This window comes from Rattus norvegicus, chromosome 1 (assembly GCF_021556685.1).
Source record: "Rattus norvegicus strain SHRSP/BbbUtx chromosome 1, alternate assembly SHRSP_T2T, whole genome shotgun sequence".
NCBI classification, from domain to species: Eukaryota; Metazoa; Chordata; class Mammalia; order Rodentia; family Muridae; genus Rattus; species Rattus norvegicus.
Genome location: NC_141534.1, coordinates 268,760,706 through 268,786,608, shown reverse-complemented (window position 1 = coordinate 268,786,608; position 25,903 = coordinate 268,760,706). Strand labels below are relative to the sequence as shown.

The 25,903-nt window shown below is 48.9% G+C and overlaps 1 protein-coding gene across 3 annotated transcripts in view; it reads right to left on the bottom strand.

Moving 5' to 3' along the window:
* Nucleotides 1-25,903, bottom strand: part of Habp2 (hyaluronan binding protein 2) — a 34,145-nt gene that overhangs the window by 4,028 nt on the left and 4,214 nt on the right. For 2 of the 3 annotated variants that reach the window (XR_015681873.1, NM_001001505.3), the window contains 9 exon segments: nucleotides 18,846-18,882; nucleotides 9,404-9,514; nucleotides 7,316-7,423; nucleotides 6,100-6,216; nucleotides 5,348-5,467; nucleotides 4,757-4,928; nucleotides 3,647-3,744; nucleotides 2,384-2,639; nucleotides 1,242-1,384 (listed from right to left, as the gene is read on the bottom strand). Coding sequence is in view for 2 of the 3 variants with exons in the window: in NM_001001505.3 (NP_001001505.2) it covers nucleotides 1,242-1,384; nucleotides 2,384-2,639; nucleotides 3,647-3,744; nucleotides 4,757-4,928; nucleotides 5,348-5,467; nucleotides 6,100-6,216; nucleotides 7,316-7,423; nucleotides 9,404-9,514; nucleotides 18,846-18,882 (1,162 nt within the window). In the remaining variant the exon portion in view is untranslated. 3 annotated transcript variants of the gene reach the window in all.

The following is a 25,903-nucleotide window of genomic DNA, read 5'->3' as shown; positions in this document are numbered from 1 at the left end:
GAGTTAGCAAGCCATATTACTCCTTCCACAACTGAGAAACGTTTTCATCCACATTTTGTGTTTTAAAACTTCCAGAAAGGGGCAACTCAACACAAAAAGAATATTAACAGTCAATGTAACTATTTGGATTCAAAATCATTCTTGATTCACTTTTCAAAAGCAGGCTGTGTGGGAGGGGCTATTGAAGAAGAGGAGGAAGAGGAGGAGGAAGAGAAGGAGGAAGAGGAGGAAGAAGAGGAGGAAGAGGAGGAAGAGGAGGAAGAAGAGGAGGAAGTGGAAGAGGAAGAGGAGGAAGAGGAAGAGGAAGAGGAGGAAGAAGAAGAGAAGGAAGAGGAGGAGGGAGGCAGAGAGAGAAAGAGAACATGAAAGAGAGAAGACCCATAAAGTGACTGGGTCAGGGAACCACAGAATTGAACACTCAACAGCTGAAAACAGCACAGCCTCTGCACCCAAGCACATAGTAGGTGTCACACGAATGCACATACACATTGTGTCACAACACAAGCACCTAGTAGGTACCACACATGTGCACATGCACATTGTGTCACAACACATAGTCAACTGGAAGCTGTGTAACAGCACCCCCATTTTATGGAACAGAAAACTAAGGGTGAGGAAGATAACCTGAATCCTAGCTATTAAGCAGGGGAGTTGGGATTCAAGGCCGGGTGCTTTCCATGATGTCATATTCTTCACATCTCTTCCCTTCCATGGAAAAGTTTCACGCAATTATCAACAGTGCTACTGTGATGGTTTGCATATGCTAGCCCAGGGAGTGGCACTATTAGAAGGTGTGGTCCTGTTGGAGTAGGTGTGTCAATGTGGGTATGAGCTTAAGACCCTCATCCTTGCTGCCTGGAAGCCAGTATTATGCTAGCACCCTTCAGTTGAAGATGTAGAACTTCTCCAGCACCATGCCTGCCTGGATATCATGTTCCTGCCTTGATGACAATGGACTGAACCTCTGAACCTGTAAGCCAGCCCCAGTTAAAGGTTGTCCTTATAAGACTTGCCTTGGTCATGGTGTCTGTTCACAGCAGTAAAACCCTAACTAAGACACTCTCATATACTCCCAAGTCATACAAGCTTTGAAATAAATTATCTACATTACAGGATCCCCGAGGGATTAAAAACCAAACTTTTCCAGGGCACTTCCTAAAGTCAAACCCCAGATTCCTATCTGTGGAGAAATCCACCCAGGATAAGACCCAGAGGAGGAGGTGTGGGGGGACGATACTTGCCGATGTCATTGTGGGGAATCTCATCTCTTTCATTATACTGACTGTACTTCAGTATCTTCTCCACCCTGAAGGTCTGCTCGTGGGATTCGGTCTTTTTCAGGTCCTGGTCCCCCAGCACAACTTTCAGATGCTTGGTGCTCATGCTACAAGGTAAAATGAGATGCTGAGGAAATTGCCTTGGGATGTCAAAGGCAGGAGCTATGTGATTAGGAAGCCATTCAACCTTGGTAAAGTCATGTGACCTTGGTAAAGTCATGTGACCTTCAGTCTCAGCATCCTTATCTGTGGTCCTTCGCTCCCTTACAAAAAATCTGTTCCGGTTCCAGATAAGACAACTCAAGGGGACTTCTACATCAGTGGCTGGAGAGTACAGGCACACACTCACTTGACCTGGGAGATCTCTTTTCTCTCTGGGATTGGCTAGAAGTCAGCCATTGAAGGCTCGAGCAAATCTGCTGTAATTCGTGGGTAGGTGCTAATGTTTATGTGTCTAGTTCCTCTTGGAGACCACACTAGAACCCCAGAGGATAGGATAGACTAGAAAATGTGCACGCTGCATCTCAAGCCGGGGCTCATGAGACCAGCCCTGACCATGAACTCAGAGATCTGGAAGGAAGAGGTGGTGATTTCTCAGCTCCCAGAAGTCACCAGAGGTACAGATGAAAATGCCTGACCTGGAGGTTCACTGGTAATAAGCCATTTTGCCCATTCAGGGTAGACTCAAGAGGCTCAGGAAGAAGACAGACCTGAGTTCAGTTACACTCACCGGCCTTCTTTCCATGAGACGTTAGTTAAGACTTTCCTAAAACCCAAGTCTCATAAAAAGAGAACAACTGTATGTCTTTCCCTCAACATAAGTACTAAGTACTTGCTACATGGAAAGAACTCTGTACTGAAGGCATCAGGAATCTCACAGTTAACAAAACACACAAACCCTGCCCTCTCTTGGTAGTTAGCTATATGTGTTAAACTTCAGAGAACAGCTGTGGTACGCCACGGTAGCTACATCCACTCTCATTCAAGGCGCTGTTCTTTCCCCTCATGGCATTTAGCCCCAGGCCTGCGAGGCTGGGTGGGTATCACTTGGTGGGAAGATGTCTGCATCCCAGTCACGTTGTTCTCCCTTCCCCATGGGTACCTACTCGGTACAGTGGGCTGCAGTGAGCACCCAGCAGGGGTGAATCAGGGAACCCCCACAGAAGTGGCCTTGGGGCATGGAGGTGGTCAGCGGCAATGAGGTCTGCAGGGACACCTGCCATGGGTGCTTGCCCGCTGTGCTCTTAAAGCCCCCGTAGATGCGCTTGACCGCGTGTTCAGTCATCTCTGTCTTCCCGCAGGAGTCGAATCCTGGCAGCTCCATCACAGGTTCCTGAAGGCTGCCCACTGGGTTAGCAGCATCTGTAGGACACAAGAAGATAAGTCACACCAAGCCGTTCCTTCGAAGGACATAGCTGGAGTCACAGCTCTGACCCCGAGCTGAGAGCCTGCACACCTTCAACATGTTGTTTGGTGAGCGATTTGTTGGATGACTTAGGTAATATAAAGCGAGCTCATAGAACGGATGTGAAAGACATTGCTTTTACCTTCATAGTCTGAAGTGCATTACTCCTAGGACGTACAAGCATGTACGCAAAATACACAAACCCCTCATGGACACACACACTATGTCATCATTAGTGCATGTTTTTGAGCTTTGATTTTTAGTAGATTTGGGGGAGGTGGGAGGTTCACCCAGAAATCTGTGGTGAGCAGAGAGTGTAAGGGTGATATGGCTATGACCTTGTTCTGTTCCTTGAGATTGCACAGAGGGAGATATAATGCCCAGTTCACGAGCCGTGGGGAGGTGCTTGTCAGAGAAAGGGATACCTGGGTCAGTTCTCAAAAGAACGCTTAAAAACGGGCAAAAGCAGCTGTGAGATGAAACATCACAGAGAGGTACCCATAGAACAGTGCCGCGCGTGAGAAACAGGAATCCCTTTGGTCAGATAGGGCAGCACGCTCTTTCAGATGTGGGTGGAGAGGTGGGCCAGTGAGGATTGTTGGAAAGAACGAGAAGCTGGACTTCAGACTATAGCTCATCCCGAGAGGCCACAAGGGCCCAGCCAGTGCTGGTCACTGTCTACCTGACACAGCCAGTGGTCAGCAGCGTATGACAGCCATCACATACTGACCCATGCAGTGTCTGATTCTGAGGGTACTGACCTGGGGTTAGGACAGAAAGTTTTAGGTCTAACCTGAGATGATAGAAGTGTCGAGGCTAGCTCATTATCCTGAGGGCTACAGAAGACTGAGAGGAGTGATATGGATATTGGTGAAGTTTGGGTCAAGGGACATGGAGGGTGGGAGTGGTGAAGCACCAGGACCGCCCATCTCTTCCCCAGGCCCTTCGGGTAGCACAGACTCACCGGACTCTGGGCAGACCTCGACATTACAATACTCCCATTTCACCTTCTCACTGTTCACCTTAACGAAACACCACGGCTTGTGGTCTCCATCTGGGTTTCTAAAACACAAAATTAAAGTGACTGACCATCAAGGCTGGGAGGCTTTTGCATCACGGAAGCACCTTGAGTGAGAGGATATCCAGTTCCACACAGCCTAGGACTGTTCTTCACTGGAACCCCCCGACAGAGCAAACCTCGGCATATGGAGCATGCTCGCAGATTTTGGCAAAGTCTTAACCTCAGGAGGAACATCCTGGGGACCAGAAAGTAGTGTCCAACCTTTGTGATGGACCATGGGAAACATGAAATATGAGAGTATCAAGGTTCCTACTGAAGATGTGTTTAGGAAAGTGTGACAGACAGATAGACAGACATGGTGAGAGCTGGCCCCAACCTCTGAGTCCCAGGCATGAGAATCCTTTGGGAAGTAGTCAAAGGCTTTCTCCATGAAGATAGCCCCACAAGAAGGCAGCTCTCACTGAGCATTAGGGGAACAGAGGTAGGCTTTCGTGTGCAAGGAAGACACCCTTGCTCGTGGGGCCAGTGCAAAGGCAAGCAGAACACCCAACTTCCTGTGAGCAAATCACCCAAGTTAGTGACCTTGGTTAGACTAAAGGTAGCTGGAGGAAACCAGGAGCGTTGTCTGGAGACAGAAGACTAGGGAAGTCTAGTCCATTTTCTTCTCAGCCTCTCTCTTGATGGCAAGTGGACCCACATGACTACCTTTGCCACAGAATCACAGTCCTCATGTGGAAAGTAATGCGTCATTTCTTGATTTTTGGTTGTCTTTTTTTTTTGCCTCATTTTTTTCTCTTTTTACACTTCCTGAGTATTTGTAAAACTCTGTGGTGCTGAACTCCCACCATCACCGTCCCACCCACATGACACATGTAGAACACATTAATAAGAAGTGAACGTCGATGTCACAAGACCCTGAGTTTAGGGAGGGGGGTTGTTGTTAGGTTGTCCTGAGTAGGATGACTTCCTGTTCAGAGAGAAGGCTACTGACTTGTGATGAGTTTCAAAAATCAAGCAACCAAGACGGGACCTACAGGAGGCTGTAATTTGTACCTGCAGAAGTTGTGATCTGCGATCCCATGGGTCTCGGCATCCTCCATAAACATGTTGTAATTCTCCTGCAAGAGGAGGTGGGAGTTCCAGTAAAGGCATGGGTTCTGGTTGACTGTCCTACTCACTTTGCCTCGGTAAGAGTAGCCATCACCGACATAACAGTCGTCCGGACCTCGGAGAGAGCAGGCCGCCTATGAGAACTGTCAGTCATGGACTCGTTTCCCTCAATTAGGGTTCGTGGGGATATCAGATGGGTCACAGATGGGCCTGGTCGTGCACTATCTTTAGGTTTCATCCCAAAGCTCCAGAATGTTCCACATTCAACCAGAATTAAAGATATGAAATACTCTGGCTTGAGAAGGCAGTGCTTACAAAACGACAACGGGAGGTTGGAAGGGGCTCTGGGTGTGGTCTGGGCGGAGGGTTGGTTTGGCTACACCACAGGCCAGACCATCACTTTGTTGGCAGGGAGGAGTAGAGCTTGGGATGCCATGTGCGTGGGAGACACTTGACCAGAAAAGGCATCAGAGGTCTCACTCGTCCCAGAGCCTTTGAAGATGTAGGAGTAGCAAAGACTCAAAAGACTCATACCTATTTCACAGAATCTCCCCTTATACTGGTCTGGACAGGCGCAGCTAAACCTGGACCTCCGTCTGTGTCGGGAACAGACCCCGCCATTCTGGCAGGGATTTGGTCTGCATACCGGAAGCACTGTGGACACAGAAAACAGGGCCCAGAGGGCAGGTTAGGAGGATTACAGCAACCCCTAGTGGTGAAACCCATCTGGAGTCATCCTCCATAGGGCATAGTCAGATCATTGACACCCTGGCAAATGCCACAGAAAGCGTAGATCATCAGCACAAAGTCAGATGGATGGAGGGAACACAGCAGAACAAACAAACAAACAAACAAACAAACAAACAAAACCAAGCAACCCCTGTCCCCAAATTGGGTCACAGAGCCCTTTCAGACTGATCTGGAAGTTTTCAGATAGTCTGATCTAGTTAGAAAAATGTACTACCTTGAGAGCGATATGACCACAGATGAGTTAACTTCTCTGAATTTCAGAGTCTTCATTTTTGAGTTTCTTTCTCTCATAGACAAGAGTAAATCTCTTGGGATGGTGTCCCTACTCATAGCAGTGAGAAAGTGTGTTACTCTCCCCGCCCACAAAACCCATCTCAGGAAGAGGTCAGCGCCTACTTCCTGGAGGAATCAACTTCCAAGGTGACCATATGCACGTGTGACTTCTACCCACATCCACACAGCAAGATGCAGACACCTTAGGCAAAACGAGAGCAGAGAAAACATTGTGTGCAGAAGAACGTCTGCCACTCACTCACCTTTGGAGCAGTCTGGTCCCGTGTAAGGGTATTTGCAGGCACAGCGGTAGTAGGGAGGCGTCTGGGTAATGAGGCAATCGCCCTGGACACATGGGTTGTCCTTGCACTTGTTTTGGACTGTATGAGATACACAGAGAGGTGGAGAGCAAGGCTGGGACATTACTTGGGGCACGTATGATCTGCTTAGCTTGACATTGGAGGCGGGGCAAGTTGACTGTATCCTTGGCTTTGTCCACAGTCCTGGAATGCCAAGCTGCTCTAGGACACGGATTCCTCTTGACCTTGGGTCCTGGCTGGGTTTTTTTTTCCCCATCTTAACATACACTCTGATAGCTGTTCACACCCCCATGTTCACACCTCCTCACTCACGTGTCCACACTCACACTTCCACGCTCACACCTCTGTGTTCCCACCTCTTATTGCGTATATTTGATTTTTCCAGTTTTGGTCATTCTCCCAAGTTGTGAGAAGAGGGGCGAACGGAAGGCCGCGCTCTCACTGATCTCAATGATCATCAGTGTTCTCGGCTGTGTCCCCAATGATCCCAACCATTTCCCAAAAGACCCTAAGGGTCAAAATGGAAGGAATAAGTGGGAGGGGCGCAAAGGCCAGAGGCCTCGATGAAGCCCTCTGCACTTATCACTACCTTTTGTCTCCTTTTACCCCAGCGGTGACCCTCAACTGGACAAACACCAGCTCCTCACCCGTGTCTCTATTCTCACAATTACACAGCCCTACATGAGTTCTAAATGCAGACACCAGGAGGAGAGTGGGAGAAAGAGCCCAGGAGTCACGCTGGCTGCTCTAATTTCTGCTGACATCCTAAACGGCTGTGTGGTCAGGGGCAGGTCTGCAGCTCCTGTTCACCCTGTTCTCCAACTTGGCCTTATGTGCCCTGGGCTATTATTACTGTCATCACATGAGGATCACATTCCTAGTCTAAAAGCAAATATCCCAGTTTCTCACCCTCTCTTGGCCTCAACAGTCTTCTCTGTAGAATGGAACCGTGAGCTCCGGGTCACAGTGTTAGGGGCAGGATACACGCAGATGCCACCTGTGACCACACCGAGCCTGCTACCACCATGTCTGATCATAGCCTGTGCAATCATAACCTTTGCCCCAGGATCACCCAGTGGTTTTCCTATCACCTCTGCATGAAGGCAGCAGGGCTTCACGGTCAACCCAGGGAACAAAGGAAGCAAAGCAGTGAGCTCACCCGTCTGACACCGGCTCCCCGAGAAGGGGGCCGGGCAGCTGCAACTGAAGGTATTCCCTCTGATGATACAGTCCCCGCCGTGTTCACAGGGGTTGGACTGGCATGGATCTAAGACACAAAGGCAGAAGTCAAGGTCAGAGAGGGGCAATCCAAAGAGAAGACCCACTTCTCACCTCACGTCGGCCACCTGCCCCAAACGGGAGATCAACAATAGAACTGTTGCTTGGACAAAGGCAAAAACTGTATCATCCTTCGAGATCAAGGGCAGCAGCAGTCACATGCCGGGGAGAGGAACGCATGCCAGTAAGAGGGGAGGCAGGCAGACACAATTGTGACTGTGTCCCTCGGCCCTGCTTTGGACCCGGCTTTCTCATTGAGAAAGTCCCCTTCCTCTTGTGAGTGTTTTTCCCCTCCCACCTCGCCGGGAGTACATTGGGGTCTGTCTCTGATGCTGAAGGCATTTCACAAGCCTGAAGACCTCCTCTACTTCCAGTGCCCAGGGGCGGAGGTCAGGCAGAAGTGTGCAAAGCTAACCCACCCCTCATGAAACACAGGCTTTCTGAACATCAGGAAGGAAAAGCAAAGGAAAGAGGGTGACAGAGAATTGACAGCTCAGAGGAAATGACCTGGTGGCCTTCGTCTTTCTTCAACTCCTTGTTCAGTTAGATTTGTCATATTTCATCTGTGCCTTTGGCTTTTTCATGGTCGTCTGAATGGATCTTCCCTTGGGGAATTCTTTGTCCTGCGCGCACACTCATTGTTCTTTGGTTCGGGAAGTAGGATCCCGGGGCCTGGCTCCTGTTTTGATGGTGTCTTCTGATGTTCCCCCTGTGCCCTGTATCTTGGCCCTGCCTTCCAGGCCACTTTGCAGTAAGGCAGCTTTTTAATGCCAGCTGCTAAGTGCTTCCCATGCCTTCCCCTGGCTCAGTCATGTGGTGCTGCCTGCCTCTAGCTTCATATTTTCCCTTTCTGTCCTAGTGTTCAGTCTAAGGAGCCAGAACCAAAACTAAGTGTGTGACTACATACACATGCAGACAGCCATACTAAGAAACACACACACACACACACACCCCACTCACAATGACATTCACACACAGAAACACACACAATCACACACACACACAAATACACGTGCAACTACACTCACCTATATACACATCCACGTTCACATATACACATGTATACACATACCAAGCACACTCACACATATACACACATGTATGCACACAGCCATACTCACAAATACAGATGTATGTAGACATATACTTATACACACAATCATACACAAACACACAATATACCCATACACACAAACACACAAAACATACAAACAAACACACACAAACATTCATATAGCCACACTAACAACTGTATAAAGAGTCTGAAGAAAAAGCTGGGCAGAGAAGCAAATACTTATAATCCCAGCACCCAGGAGATAGAAGCAGGCAGAACCCCCAGGGGAGGGAAGGACTCCCTGGTCAGTCAGTGCAGTTTAATCAGGATAAATCCTGGCTAGTGAGAGATCCTGTCTCAAAAACTGAGGTAGATGTCCTGAATCGGGACATCAGGGTTTGCCTGCTGGGCTTTATATGCACCGGTGTACACAAACATCTAAACATACACACAGACTTACATACATGCATGAACGGGCATGCACACACAGATTACAGATAGCAAAAGGAGAAAGGAAAAGGACGAAGGCAGAAATCCAGACCTGTCAGGGCTGGAATGTAAACACTCAAAGGTAAGCTAAATCCTTTTCCATGGTTAGGACAGAGCTTGAGGACAAAGACACAGAGCTGATGTTATGCCTGACAATTCTTTGCAGTGTCCAGAGAGCTGGATGACGAGGCCTTGCCTCACTGCACGGCCTTGGACAAGTCTGCTCCTCTCTTGGTACTAGAGGTAGGGAGATGTTTCTCAGCACCTTCCCTGTTCTCATAGGGCAGGACTCAATGGGGGGTAGATCCAGTCTACGAAGCTCTTCAGTACCTATTTAACCACACAGGCCTGAGAGGGGAGAGAAAGGCCCTGCACATGGCCACACGGAAGTCCAGCCACGCTCCCTCCCTCCGGATTGGCACCCACCATCGTCTTCATAGTACCAGTCGGGGTTCTCGGGGGAGGTCTGCGTGACACTGGCGTCTTTGTCTGGACTGGACTGCTCGTAACTGTAGTAATAGTCATCGGGGGTCCAATCTGCAGGGGCAGGAACAGGACAGAAGACACCCTAGTCGTTAGGCCTAAGGAAGTCATCCTTGATCTAGAGGACCACCTCTTCCCTGAGAGCTCAAATTCTTTAAGGAGGAATTATATTTCTTTTCATCTCTCCCCGGCAACACAGGAAGACAGGAGGGTCAGGCTTGGTGATGTTTAATTTGGGAGATGTTATCGTCCAACAAGGCAGTACTGGTATTTGGATGGTAGCACCTGGAGGAGACCAAGTCTCAACTTTGCACTAAGTGTGACCTTGTCTATGGCTATTTTACTCTCCAAGCTAAGTTTCTCAGCTCTCAACAGCAGGGAGAAACAGCCTGTGGCCTCCAGGTCTTCACATGTCTACACAGGGTCTACCAGGGAGAGAGCACATGGTGCCATCATAGTGAGCGACATAGTACTTTCCAATGAGACTTCGTTAGTCATCTTATCTTGAATTCAAAGGCACTTGTCCCTTTCCTCTTAGATTAAGCATCTCTCCGTTGTTCCTACAGGGCATTTAGCAGCCAATCTTTACTGAACTTTTACTGGGCCTGTTCTAAATGTCTGCAGGTACCTTCTTGTTTATCCACATAAAAATCAGGGAAGCTGGGGCAGGGATGTCACTCAGCTGGTAGGACCTTTACACGCTGATCCCGGTTCTTCATGAGCAGGTGGAACACTGTAATCCCAAATGTCTTAGCTCCCTTCACTGTGCCAGCTATGAAATAAAGGTACCCCAACACATCCACTTAAGGAAGGGAGGGTTTATTTTGGATCACAGGTTAGGGGTACAGCCTTCCATGGTGGGGAAGTCAAGGTGCCAGGTGGCTGAAGCACTGGTCTCATCGGATTCGCAGTCAGGAAGAATAGAGGGATGAGTAGACATTAGCACTTGGCTTGCCTTCTCCATTTTAGAAAGTCTAGGTCTGAAGCCAGCAAACGGTGAACTCCCCTCAATGAACCCAGTCAACATATCCTCTCCTTACATTCATGTGCAGAGGGAAAAACACACCCCCCCAAGTGTGCCTGGAGGCTGGTCTCCTAGATGAGTACAGAAGTTGTGTTGACAATTGGCACCATTGCATCGGAATCTACGAGGTAAAGGCCAAAAGGAATCAGGCGTTCAAGCCACCCCTGACTGTGGAAAGGTTGAGGCCAGGCTGGGATCGATGAGATCCTGTCTCAAAATAATCTGGAAAGTGTATGCCCACTGGGCCTAACATTGTGGTATCTGAGGCCTATGGAGAATAGCAATGTGCCCAAAGTCTCATGGCTGATCCACAGCCAGATTTAAATTAAAGTTAGTTTCAGTACAACCACCGTGTCTCTCTAGTTCAACAATGCTCAATTGCTTGAAATGGTTCTTTCCATTGCTTTAACTGGCTCCTTACACACACACACACACACACACACACACACACACACACACACACACACACACACAAGAGAACATAACCAATCAACCCCACTGAATGTCTAGCCTGCTACTTAACAGCCCTCACTGTTCCTGGACCTTGGTTACCAATGGAGACAGAGTGCCGCGATGCCCAGAGATGGAAAATTCAGTTACATGGGACTTTGAGTCAAACGTGTGTGTGTGTGTGTGTGTGTGTGTGTGTGTGTGTGTGTGTGTGTGTGTGTCTGAACTTGAGCTCTTGGTTACATGGAGTCTTGGAAGATGCTGGAAGCCCTGTGGCTGGTGGAGCAAAGTTTAGAACAGGGAGAAAGTTGAGTTCATTTTGCCTTTTCCAGCTGACGAGGGGATGGCAAGTTGGCACAGGAAGCTGGGAGGAAGCGCTCCACCATAGAGACATATGATAATGAGGCAGGATTGAATGCAGACACTTGACTGGAAAGGCAACCCAGGCAGCGATGGTGAGGAGGACGCTCTCTATCCGAGCCTGATTACCAAGCACGCTGCCTCATGTGTCTTCCCAGTGTTCTGTAATAGTCTTTATATCTGTGGCTTCTGAAAAATCAACTTTTGGCACAGTGGCTGTTCTATATTTCCCATTAAAAATGGAATTGTCTTTTTATTTCTTCTTTTGAATATGCCAACACTGGTTCCTTGGCCAGGTTTCGCCTCACTTATCTGAGAGCCAAGTCAAGACCCTCTTTGCTTGCTTATTAGTCTCCAGTGGCTGCTTCTCCCCCGCTATGAAAATGTCCCCAGAGAAGGCCACCTTTCCAGGGATGAGGCTCTAGGTTGAAGATAAGGCCACAGTCTTCCAGAAGCAATAAAGTTTCCTTCCATAAACATAATAAAGTAGGAAAGGGGGGGTGGGGGGGAGACGGGAATAGAAAACTGGTTTCCTGAGTTAGCCTCGAAAGATTCCAAACTGACATTTGAAGGAGACAGGGTTGATTGCCACGTCGATTTATCTCTTTCTCCACTGTCGGACTCGTTTTGCTTTTCTTTCAGGTGTTTACAGATAAGAGTCTTTCAGGGGGCTCACTGAACCCCTCTGATAGTCCCACAAATTGGAGGGCAGATTGGCTAATCTTGACTGTGCTATTAAGGATTCCCATGAGGGGGTGGTGGTGCCTGGAGAGATGGCTCAGCGGTTAAGAGCACGGACTGCTCTTCCAGAGGTCCTGAGTTCAATTCCCAGCAACCACATGGTGGCTCACAACCAACTCTAATGAGATCTGATGCCCTCTTCTGGTGTCTGAAGACAGCGACAGGGCACTTATATATAACAAATAAGTAAGTGTATAAATACATAAATAAAAAGTGAGCCTGGTCTTAGTTTTAAAGAAGGATTCCCACTCCACACCCCTTCTTTGTGGTTAGGGAGACGCTCCATGCAAGGTGCTTTCTACACAGCTTGAGACCCGAGTACAGATGTGTACCACGTATGTGCCTAAGAAGACCATGGTGACACATGTCTATAATTTTAGTGCTTCCTGGGGTGGGGTCAGGGATGGGAGCTCTTGGGATCTCCCAGCTACTACTCTTCCTGAGTTGGTGAGATTTGTGTCCAATGAAAGATTCTGTTAAAAAAATAGCCGGCAAGTGAAAGATGCCCTCCATTAACTGCAGTCCTCTACATGTGTAGATACATGCAAACACATAAATGTGTGCGTGCTTGTATACACAAGTACATACACATACATATACACATACACAAACATATAAAATCACATGAAGTACACACACCTACACATGCACACACCACCCACATGTACAAAACTCAAACACACAGGTCTGCACACGTGCACTTGCCACTCACACATTTAAAGAGCATGAAACAGAGGAGATGCAGTGAGTCCCACAGTTGGTGAGGGTCCCGGGGAGGGGTGGACTCAGCAAAGGCTTCAGATCACCAGGGAAGGAGAAGCCATTCAGTTAGGGGACTGCACAAGGATGTTCAAGGCCTCTCCATTTGGGCAGACCCCTACCTCTACTGTAATGTTGACACTCCCTCTCACTGGATGTATGAACGCAAGAAGAACATGGTGACACATGTATGCACAGTATACAGTGAACCTACAGAGGATGACATGTTATGTGGTGGGAGGCACTGTGGACCACAGAGTGTTATAAAGTTAGACCAACAAGAGTGGGATGTGGCCTTGTCCTAGAGGAGCCTCCAGTGTGAACAGTCTTGAGGAGACTGAGGGTGGTGTAGGGGAAGAGTGGGTGTGGCCACATGGAAGCCTGGCGTCTTCGCTTTCAGTCCTGGTTATTTGACTTGGTTTGAGCCAATCCGATGATATGAATACCCCAATTCTCCAGCCTCCTGCCTCTCTTCTCTTGCAGTAGGACTTACCAGTTCATTTTAGCCAGAGATGGTTCACGGCCCACCTCTTGGTTCTTTGCTGACTTTGGGATTGGCTCTAAGGTTGACCCCGAAACCTCATTGTCCTTTCCCCTTCTGCCTTCCCTCCTTCCTTCCCTCCTTCCTTCCTTTCTTCCTCCCTTCCTTCTTTCCTTCCTTCCTTCCTTCCTTCCTTCATTCCTTCCTTCCTTCCTTCCTCCTTCTCCCTTGTTCTTGCTCACTTTCCTGGGCCCCACTGACTCCTGTGGAAATAGTCTGGTCTATTTTGTCACAAGAGTCAACAGCGTGCCCAGATGAATCCCAGACATGGGGAAGCCAGCAAAATGAGATGGCAGACCAACCTCTAGATGGCTGAAAGTGCAAGGAAATCCAGCTCAGATCAACTAGACCTGGTCTAGACCAGAAGAGTGCAGATTAAACTGCACCCAAGGAATTAATACCCAAATACGTGCTATTGATGGACATCTCCAAGGTGGGGTTATAACAACAACAGACACACAGGCTTGATTGACACTGGGTTGCTCATGGCGTTGGGGGTTAAGATACAGGGGCATTCCTCACTAGCCTTGTTAACTGCAGGGTATGGATGTCTTGACTGGAACTTCTTTGTCTCACTCTGGGTCTTAACACATCTGTCCTCTTTGTTTCCTCAAATCTTAAAATGAGGCTGCCTCTGCTCTGTCTTCCCACTGTGCCCAGCATAGAGCCCAGTGTATTGTTGCCATGTGTGACCGATGGAGTCTATCTGCGACCAAACCTCCTTGCCTTCTGATTGGCCCAGCTTGAAGCAGCATGAGCAGGGACCTTAGGAAGGACATAGGTGAGATTCGTACTGGAAAAAAAAATATCCCATGATCTTGTTACAAGTCTATAAAGTTGTCTGATTGTTTTCTTGGTAGAATGGGACTATCATCTGACAGGAAATCTGGTCCAGCTCTGGTAGACTGGACAAAACGTCTTTGGAGACATAGTTGGTAAAGTGCCTTTCTTGAAAGGAAGGGAACCTGAGTTCAACCTCCAGAATCCACATTTTATAAATCAGGAGTTGGGGTTACAAACTTATAATCCTAGTGCTGGGAAGGTAGAGTCAGCGTGATCCCTGGGGCCACTGATAAGCCTACTCAGACCACTGTTAAGTTCCAGACCTGTGAGAGACCCATCTCAGAATCCTCAGAAAGTTATATATCAGGTAGCTTGGCATGTGTGGCAATGAATATTACTGTGCCTCAAGGACAGGGGTAGACAAGGGCCAACTCCAGAGGTTGCCCTCTGACCTCCAGCACTGCAATGTGTGTGCAATGCCTTCATACATACATGGACGTACATATGTGTAATGTCACATGCACATGTGTGCAGCACATGCAAAGTGAGTTAGTGAGGGGGGAGGGAGGGAGAGAGGGAGAGAGAGAGAGAGAGAGAGAGAGAGAGAGAGAGAGAGAGAGAGAGTCTGTCTCAGGAACTGTGCCTGAGGTTGTCCTCTGGAGTCCACGGACATGCATGCACCCATACAAAGACTGATTTGGGTTTAAACTCAGATCGCCCGAGACTTCCTCTGAACTTCTGAGAACCTTGGGAAGAAAGTGTGACTCTTGGAAGCATTTCACATTATGCATGAAAAAGAAATCCTGTGGCCTTGCTCCTTTACCGGAGTCTAGGTAGAAATAACTGTGAAAAGTGTTAGGGGTATTCCAAATTAACACAAATAATTCTAATGGTAGGTTACTGCATATTCAATATTCAACACTTTCTGTGTGTCAGATACTCTACGAAGCTGTGTAACTGTCAACCTCCTCGGTGAAGGTGATCATTATTTGCATTCTACAGCTCAAAACTCTGAGGCAGAAGGGCATCCACATCCAGGTTCATCTAACTCCAAGTCCCATGCGCCCTCTCACGAACCTGGCATCTCGTGCGCAGTTCAGGTTAGAAAACCTTTGGCCTTTTGGCTTTCAGACGATGACCTGCTCAGGAAGTCTTCAGCTAGCACAGGCCCCTCGTCCCTTTCCAGGATTCCTGTGGTCCGTGGTGAGGGCCTCTTGGAAAGAGCTGGCGGTTGGTGCTGTGGGAACTCCACAGCTGCTCTGCTAAAGGAGTTTGCCAGATGTGTGGAATGGAATGAAAAATCCATGGAATGTCATCCCGGGTGGCTTCATCCATCACTGTGCCACAGCTGGCTCCTCTGAGGTGCCTCCCCCCAAACCCCAGCCCTGTCGGGCTGCCTGTGACATTTCCAGTCGTGCTGGCAGGCAACTACGGCTGAGCGCCTTGCTGGCAGGCAGCAGGACAGCTGATGGATGGGCACAGCCTGTGGTGCTGGGCAGAGCCAAGCCAGCTTTGAAGATGCATTTCCGCGGGCCTGCAGGCTCTGTGTCACCTGCTTCAGGGAGATGGGCAGAGCTTGTACTGTTTGATGGTCACCTCCTCTGCTACACACTGGGGACTGGGGACCAGGCACCTTCTGCTCCAGCAAGGCCCTTGCCATGTCCTGGCACTGGTAAGACCAACTGAGGAAGCAGGTTGCCTGAGGGCTTGAGAGGGGCGTCTCTTCAGCATGCTGCTGTCTGAGGGGAGCTTGGAGCTGATGAATCTCATCAAAGAACAGCCCCACGTGAGGATATGCCTTAAATCTGACGTCCTCAGTCCACAGCCAGAGGCCATCTGGAGATAGGCCCTGGCCAGGGCCTACCCGCTTCCATTGCTCCCTGACTCTCAGACCTTATCTGTATCGCTCTTGTAGGGGTTCGGTGTCTTGGTGTGCTCAGTCTCATGCTGTTCACTCTTCCCTAAGTTGTTTTCCAACTTAAGTCTTTGTCTTAAATGCCTCTGGTGTTGGGGCGGTCACTCCTTCTTCCCAAGAGTCCATTCAAAGTTTAGATAGTCTAATGTTAGGAAATTCTGTCTGTCTGTAGGCCAAATGATGCCTTGCTTTGTAATCTAGTCAACTAGAGCCGTATGGACACACTGAATGAACCCACTCTTTTCTTCAATCAGCTCATTGCCTAATTCCAGAACATCATGTGCAACATTCTGGAAGACAGTGGTAGAGTGCCTTGTGAAGATACTTCTTAAATCTTTCTTTTTCCTGTATGTGTGTGTGTGTGTGTGTGTGTGTGATATGTGTGGCATGTCTGTGTGGTGTGTGTGTGTGTGTGTGATATGTGTGGCATGTCTGTGTGGGGTGTGTGTGTGTGTGTGTGATATGTGTGGCATGTCTGTGTGGTGTGTGTGTGTGTGTGTGATATGTGTGGCATGTCTGTGTGGTGTGTGTGTGTGTGTGTGTGTGATATGTGTGGCATGTCTGTGTGGTGTGTGTGTGTGTGATATGTGTGGCATGTCTGTGTGGTGAGTGTGTGTGTGTGATATGTGTGGCATGTCTGTGTGTGGTGTGTGTGTGTGTGTGTGATATGTGTGGCATGTCTGTGTGGTGTGTGTGTGTGTGATATGTGTGACATGTCTGTGTGTGGTGTGTGTGTGTGTGAGATATGTGTGGCATGTCTGTGTGGTGTGTGTGTGTGTGTGATATGTGTGGCATGTCTGTGTGTGGTATGTGTGTGTGTGGCCTGTGTGTGTGTGTGTGTGTGTGTGTGTGTGTGTGTGATATGCATGGTATGTCTCTGTGTGGTATGTGTGTGTTCAGTATGTTTGTATGTATGGTATATTTGTGAGTGTGTGTGTGTTATATGTAGCATGTGTGTGTGTAGTGTGTGTGTGTGGTATGTGAGTGAGGTATGTTTGTGTGTGTGTAGTATGTGTGTGTGTGGTACATGAGTGAGGTATGTTTGTGTATGTGGTACATTTGTGTGTGTGGTGTGTGTGTGTGGTGTGTGATAGTGTGTTTAGTGTGTGGTGCTTGTGTGCATGCATTTTTGCACGTCTGTGGGCATGTGTATGTATGTATGCACATGGGTGCATGCGCATGTGGAAGACAGAGTGATCAAGAATCATCCTAAATTGTTTCCCACTTTGCTTGTTGAGGTAGGGTCTCTCAGTCAAACCCAGAGTTACAGCTAGTCTCACCAACCGCCTGCTCCAGGGATCCCTGCTCCCACCTTCCAAGGTGAGAATGACAAGGGGACACTCTGTCCATCTAGCATTCTCGTGGGTTTTGAATCTGTGCCTCATGCTTCAAGGTGAGCACTTTACTCACTGAGCTATCTTCCTGGACCATAAGACACTCTGGACACCTGAAACCGAGGTGCTTTGACACTTCTATGCCTGTGTCTCTCTCCTTGTCACCCCATAGCTTCTACAGCTATGTCTTATGGTCTTTCTACCTCCCTTTGCTGATGTTGGAGCAGGGTGATCTCGAGGCTGGAGAAATGATGCCCTTCCAGCCTTGGCCTTGGCTCTTCTCTGAACTCTATGAGTGCCAGGAGTCTAAATTGGGGCCTCTGAGCCTTTGCATCTTTCTGCTTTGCTCTGGGGAAAGATGCAGAGTCCCTCTATGGTCCACGCTCACCTGGACACATGCTTCTATTCTATCCCATGAGGACATGGGGCGCAAGTCTGGGTCATCTGCTCTGAACTGCCACTGTCTCTCTGCCCATCCAGCACTCTGTCCTGGAGAAGGTTGATGGTGGATCAGGATTTGCACCAAGGAAGCTCGAATCACATCTGTCCTCTCCAAACACAGGCTGCCTGCTCTGGTCTTTTGATCGTGACCAACCCAGTCCCTTACCTGTGGGGATGTCTGCCTTTGCTCTCTTAGAATAGTGAGGAGTTTCTACCCCAAACTCAGAGCAGGCTGAAGGGTGTTATACTGTTTGGTCCACTGTAGTATGTCACTGGGCAGAAGAAACAGAGAGGGTTCAAGGTGACAGGGTGAGTCTAGGAGAGACAGGGCCTGTGAGGAACCAGCCAGTCCACTGGGCATGTCAGATACTCTACAATCTACCTGGATGCAATCGTTTTGTGGGGCTGTGGTTGTTTGTTTGTTTGTTTGTTTTGAGACAGGGTCTCTCGTAGTCTACCATCTTCAAACCTGCCATGAAGCTAACGCCGTTCTTGAACTCCCGATCTCCCACCTCCATTTCCCGGGTGTTGGGACTACAGGTGCATCCACCATGCCTAGTGTTGAATGCAATCCTAACACCAGGCCAATGCCGGACATGGCTTCCACCTCCGGTCTACCTGACTCTCGGTGCTGTGTGCCTTGTTATCGACCTGAGACTTCCTATGGAGTTTCTGGAAACCCTAAGCCCAAGTACAGTAGTGGAGGTGGTGGTCCTCGATGGGCAACAACCTGTCTGGTGTCTTGGCTTCCCTGTGGGGAATTGCTTGGCCACATTCTTTCTCTCTCCAGTCACGAATGGACAAGGAACCAGTTGCTTCCCTCATCTGGGCCTCGGTTTCTTTCTCTGTAGTTTCTCCCTTAGGTGGCAGAGACTGGCAGCTCAAGGCTGTGTGGAGGGCTATATGGCCTCAGTGTTTCTGGGTAAATTCTCAAGGGTTTCCGGGATGCCCTGAAACCAGCTGAGTCCCAAGGCCCTGTAAGTGCTGCTATATTCTGGCCCTTGGCTGGTGGAAGCCTGGGGTGAGGCCACACTCACCTGGGTCTGGAGGTGCAATGAATGGCATCAGTGAGAGCTGAAAAACAAAAGGGCACAGTGAGTGTGTGACGGAGCTGCAGGCTCCTTCCTCAGATCCCCTCGGCCAGAAATTACCACTCCCCAGACACAGGCATGCCGGGAGTCTGCTGAGGGAGACTATTGGAAGATACTCCCTCTCCCGTGCGCACATCTTGACCCTTCGTCTCTGCAGACTCATGTCCCTCGCACACACCTGTTGGGACATGGCAGCCCGGGGATCTCTGCAATATTAACTGGGCAGTTGCTCCTGGATCATGAGTGGCATGGCTGCATTATGTTCCCATGACAACCCCGTTAACAGAGGAGGACACTTAAGACTTATGTTCTAGTCTAAGTCATTCTTGGGGTGACCACACCTGTAGTTTGGAAATGGGCAAATGCTTAAAGCTCTCCAGAGGTTTCCCAGTGTTCCTGGAGTAAAATACAAACACCTGCCCTGACATGCAAACCTCTTCCCACGCTCTTCCCTGCCCCTAGAGAACAGCTGTCATGTCTGGCTTCAGACGGGATCAAGCCCAGCTCCTCCCACCTGAGCCTCTGCACTGATAGTTCCTCAACCAGAAACCCTCTTTCACGCTCTTGACCAAGTCTCAGTACAGAGGCCCTGTCAGAACAGCACCTCACCTCCATTCATTTCTTCTGTGTGTGTGTGTGTGTGTGTGTGTGTGTGTGTGTGTGCAAGCACACACACATGTGAACACACATGTGCAGGTGGACATGTGTGAGGACATCCGTGTACACAGGTATGTTTGCACTTGTGTGGACACACATGTAGAAGCCAAAGGCTTGGCTAGACTGGATGGCCAACAGGGTCCAGAGATCATCCCATCCTCAGCTCCCCAAAGTTGAGACTCCAAGCATACACTACCACAGGCCACATTTGTACATGAACTCTAGGGCTCTAGTGCAGATCTGTGCACTTGCACTGAACTGTCTGTGATAACTCCCCACTCAGGTCGTGGTTTTCTGTTGCACCTTAGTGGGGACTGGGCAGACGTCTCGTTACAGAGAAAGTGAAAGGACACATTGGGATGCAGCACAGTGAATCATTAAATAGCATCCTTGGTAGAAATGTGTCCTCGGGGGTGGAGTGGGTCCCCACTCTGCTTTCCAGATCAGAGGCCCTCCACAGGACACCTGTCTGGACCCCCTAGATCTCAACACCACTGAGATGATACTGCCCTAAGAGCAAAGGACGAGGGCTGGCTATTCTAGCTCAAGTGCAGGGTGTGACGCTGGGTTAGGGTATTGTTGAGATCACCGGGGGACCTAAATACAGATGCATTAGATAATGTCATGGTGTCAGTGTCGCTGCTAAATTTCCCAAGAGTGGATGGGGACATCGCACTTCTGTAGGACAGCATCTTTAGAGATGGGTTAGGGTGCTGTCTGCCCTCTATTTGGAAATGACAAGGAAACAAACAAAGGATACTCGGGAGAGTGAGTGCAAGTGTGGGGGAGACAAAGTGCATGGGGGAGGGGCTCCTGGCATCTCGTCCCCCTTTTCCTTAGGTTGGAATAGGAGGAAAGAGACAAAAAGGAAGAAGGGAAATGCTATCTGGAGTGTGTCTCTGTTTAATTACCTTGCAGTTATCCACCCCTGTTTTTATAGGGAACGAGATAGGGACATGTATTTCACTGGAGGTGGGGAGGGGTATTCTTAGGCCTAGGGAAATGAGAGTTATGAGGTGCCAGAAGAAAGGCTGGGGGTCCCTGGAGAGTGACTCCACCCCCGGTACAGCCAGTGGCTGCACCTTGGATCTGGTTCTCTGCTCAGTCCCATCTCCCCCATAGAACTTGTGGGGGACCCATGGTGTGTGTCCCTCCCTACATAGGAAGATACCACTTGGGCTTTTCAGTTCGAGCTGACTGGGATGGGCAGGCCTGGCTGCTGCCAGCCCTGAGTAGTGGGCAGGGCAGGAGAGATATCTTTTCTGAGCCAGCAGAGAAAAGCCCTATGTCACCTGTGCCAGAGTTTCAAATCTTGGCTGCACAGGGAGTCCGAGGGACAGCTGCTGTTGTTCTACTTAGAGCCAGCAGGTGGCAGACATGTCCTTTCTAGGCATGGCCGCTGAAGGAATTTAAACTGGAAATAGGCTTCCCAGCAGAACCAGTCTGGCCCCCTTGGAACCCACCTGCCCCCTTCCCCACGACCACACACACACACACACACACACACACACACACACACACACACACACACACACACCCTTCCCCCCAGTCCTCTGCTCCTGCAAGGTCTGTGTACTCCCTGCCTGACTCTGCTCCCACTCAGGGAGAGGCTGCGGTGGCAGATGGAGGCACTCCGACACCTGGTTGGTATCCGGGTATCTACGTACTAACCCCCCTGTATCAGAAGCAGGCAGAATAGATACCATCTGTCTCCTTCTCCCCACAATTCTATTCTGATCTTCCTCAGGCAGGAAATAATAGGAGAGACCTTCCTCCTGGGACTGAAGAATCCAAAGATGAGACTCAGCGGAAGAAATGGTGTGTGTGAGGGAATAGCCAAGAAGCAGATGAGAAAACGGAGCTCTCTGCCGAATTTCGAAGAGCTGTCAGTGAGCCAGGGGTGGTGGTAAAATGATCCATATACACTGTCTTGATTATTCCCCATGGCCCTTCACCATTCCAACGCCATAATTATCAACCTTCACCCAGAGCATTAACATGGCCTTGGAATATGAACGTCCTCGGTCCATCAGAGTCCTGGCCACCAGGGAGAGAGATTAGGAGGTCACCGCATGACCGCACTGCAGTAGAAGGACGGAGACTCTCCTGGTTTGGTTTCTCTTGCTGTAGTCAATATGACCAAGAGCCACGTGGGAGAAAGGGTTAACTTGTCTCACATGACCCCATTGTTGGATATCACTGAAGGAATTGAGAGGAGTAGAGTCAGAACCCATGGAGGACCGTGCTTGCTGGTCCCCGTCACACGTTCCGGGTTGGTTGCTGGTTTTTTTTGTTTTGTTTTTTGTTTTGTTTTGTTTTTTACATCTCCCAGAACCATCTTCCCAAGGATGGAACCATCCACAGTAAGCTGTTTCCTCACAGCAATCAACAGTCAAGAAAATGCCTCGCAGATTTGTCCACGGGGCAATCTGGGCGTGGGGAGGATTTCTCAGCCGAGGGTCCTTTCTCACAGGTGACTGTAGTTTGTGTCAAGTTGACAGAAATTACCCAGCATAGAGAAGACAGAAGGGCTCTTTAATCCCAAAGAAGCAGGTTTGGACTGAGGTGAGAAGACCAAAGACCCTGTTATTGGGACACTGTGTTAAAGTTCTGTCTGGAAAGGTCTAGGCTTGGGAGGTGGCAGTGGGAACCACAAGGCCACAGTGGCAGCTGGGGAGAGCATGAAAGGGTGTCTCAGCCAGTCCACTGTGGTGAACACATCTCAAGAAACATCTTTGCTAGTCATACGGAGTGTAAATCGCTGCCCATTTCTCCCTTGACCTCCATTCCTGGTTTCAGTGCGATTTAAACAATACCCACTCACAATTGGCTGGTCTCTCTTAAAGGACTGGGCATGGTCACCTCTCCAGAGTGGAGAGAGAATGGTCAGCCATGGACTTAGAACAACTAGGACTACTCCAGCTCTGAAGCCTGGACACATCCCTTCTCTCCATTATTCTGGTTGTGTGTCCCTCGATGGGACAGGTGGCAGGTCTGCCTGTGTTTCCTGAGATCTCCTGTGCGGTTATCTATCCACAGTTGTACCTCATGCTCCTCCCACTGGGGATGGCCGAGCTTCTTGTTCCTCATCTGCAACAACGCTTGCATTCGCTACATTTGCATTGTCCCAGGGAAACACCTAGCAAGCAATTTAAAAGAGGGCGGGTTCGTTCTTGCTTGAAGTCTGTCAGGGTGGCTGAGGCAGTGTTGTCTCTGTAGTGGCAGGAGCTTGCCACACGCTTTGAGCAGATCCCAGCAAGAGCAGAGAGGGGATATACTTGGCCAGAACTAGGACTAGTCTATAATCTTCAATGGCTGCCTCTCATGGTCTATATCAACCAGCTAGAGCCCACATCTCAAAGGTTCTGTTTGTAACCTTTCACAAAAATATCACCAACTAGGGGACAAGTGTTCAAAATGAGCCCACGGGTCTGGGGTGCACTTCACATCAGAACCACACTTGTTACTTTCTATTGGAAGAAATGATTGAGATTGGTGGGAAGCCAACCATTTCTTTACCCACAAGCAGTCTCAGTTCTCTGGAATGTTCTCAGTGCTGCCTCAGTTGGTAGGCTCGGCATGGCCGTGCCTTGATGCTTAGGTGGGGAGGGAAGGCTTTTGTGGGGTGGATACCCCAAAGGAAGGTACTGCAGATGGATTCCTTCTTGAAGACCTGCAGGGAGCCCTTTATAGAGAGGAGCTAGACAGGCTTCAAATGAGGGGAGGAAGCTGACACCAGGGAGTGGCTCTTGAGAAATTTGGGAGGACTTTGGGGGCACACATGAGTTTATGTACTCTAGTTCTAACCCTCTGTTTCTAGCTCAGAGGGACTCCAAGAGGTTCCCCTGCTACAACTGCCTAGCTGCCTGAGAGCTATGTTTCACGTGACAAGAGCAGGCACAGATAGGCAGGGAAGACAAGAGAGCATTTCTGGATCTGGATCACTTCGGTTTAAAGTCTCTAGGTTTCACACTGTAGTGCATAGGGACCCTGTGGAGACCTGGGATCTGCAGGATCCCATGGGTGCAGGTGAGGCCAGAAAATGCATTCTTATCCCAGGGGTTGTTGGTGACTCTGACCTTTGTCCTTGTTTTTAGTGTGTGTGTGTGTGTGTGTGTGTGTGTGTGTGTGTGTGTGTACATGCATGTGGAGGGCACAAGCTGATGTCAGGTGTCTCCTGAATTATAGTCAGTTCTCTTTAGCCCAGGAAACCGAGGGTTCATCCTTTTCCTGTACAGCTGTTGATTGGCGTCTTACCTCTGTTTCCTCAGTTATAAAGACTTCCTGGTTGGGGAAATGGTTTGGTCAGTAATGTGTTTGTCATGAGAGCGTAAAGACATGGATTCAATTCCCAAGAACCCACGTGGAAAGCTAGGCATGGTGGTAGCTTGTGCCTGTGGTCCCTCTAGCAAGGAATGGAGACAGCAGGATCCTTAGAGCTTGCCAGCCAGCCATCTTAGCTGAGCAGGTGAGCTCTAAACTCAGAGAGAGAGACCCTATCTCACGGAATAAGGAGGGAGCTTGGTATGGTAGCACACATCTTTAATTTTGGCAATTGGGAAGCAGAGGCAGATAGAGCTCTCTGGTTTCTAGGTTCCCTAGGGTTACATAGTGAGAAAAAAAAGAAACAGACGAAGAGTGACAGAGGAGGTATCTGACACCAACTTCTGGCCTCCATGTGCATGTACACTCATGCACACACGCATGCATGTACACTTGTACACACATGCATATACACTCTAGTGCACATGCATGCATACATACTCAAGAACACATGCATGCAGTACATTTGTGTACACATGCATGCATGTACACTCACATACACACATGCATGTACACACATACACAGGCATGCATGTACACTCATGTACACACATGTATATATACTTGTGCACACATGCATGTACACTCATGTGCACATGCACATACACCCATGCACACATGCCTGCATGTGCACTCACATACACACATGCATGTACACACACCCAGGCATGCATGTACATCCAAGTACACACACATGCATGTATACTCACATACACACTCAGGTACACAATGCATGTACATGTGAGTGCATGTACATTCACATACACACAGGCATGTACACACATGTATGCATGTACACACATTTACATACACACAGGAAAGTAATAAAAATAAATCTTGAAAAATAAAGTAGTCAAAGGTAAGTCTGTTTAACAAATGTATTAAGACATCAGTGTAGGCTATGGCCGAATGTCTGAAGCAGATTCAGCCATATCTGAAGTTTAATTACTTGGTTGTCTGGCATGACTGATTCTTCTGAAGGGAAGCTTCCTGGGCTGAAGGGAGGCTAGCTACCAGGAGGAACCAACTTCACCTCTTAGTGGAAGCCGGAATTAAGGTGGCAGTCTAGCCTGACACCTCTGGATCCACATCAAACAGACCTGTCATCCTTAGGGTAGATAGAGCCTGTTGTGACCACCCACCGATGTCACCTTCCGTACACACCTTGAAACTGGCTTTGGGTAGATGTGTTTCAGTCCAGCTCTCTGACCTGCCATGGGCGCCATCTTGGACAGGTTACCTTGTCTCTGTAGCTTTATGAAATTATTTATGAAATTGACTGTGGCCCCACCTCATGGGCTTATCAGGAAGTTCAAACCACAAGAAGTGTGTGGTAAAAGCCAGTAAATGTTGGTGGCACTGTTACGAGATATCAGTGTCAACAAGTTTATATTATTGCTGTTACTTTCAAATTACTCGGTGTGCAGTGTGGGAGGGGTGGGCCCAGGAGAGCCCTCTCAGCACTGAGTCCTCCAGGACCTCCTTTGTTGGGTTGATCACAGGAAGTCACACAGCCCCTCCCTCGCTACTTTTCCCTGGGATCTTTGCCAAACCCTAAGCCGGGAAACTTTGTTATATTAATTATGAAGAGAAAACATGTTTTATTTAAAAATCCCGGCTGCTGGGTTTTCTGCCATGCTGTTTCTCTGTGACAGCAGAATTCCTTTTGCATCTGGGAAACCCTAATGCATTTAGAATATAAATATATCCGTGCTTACACACACATGTGACTCCAGCGACCTGATTTCCCTAAATACCAGTGTACACTGCAAAGCCAACGAGATGGACTCCTGCTTGCAATCAAGTTCTTGTCTTTATGGGAATTTTTTCCCCCTTGAATTTACGAGAAGTTTCGGGGGGATTCAATCTCTCCCCTTTTCCAGAGATCTTTTCCTGGATTAGAGAAGAGGGGACCCCCAGGTATGAAAAATCTGCATTCCATGGAGTTGGGGTTTGGCCCCCAAAGGGGCTTCCTTACAGGTCCTACCCTGGAGCCCACGGGGATTTGAGTGCTGAGACTGGGG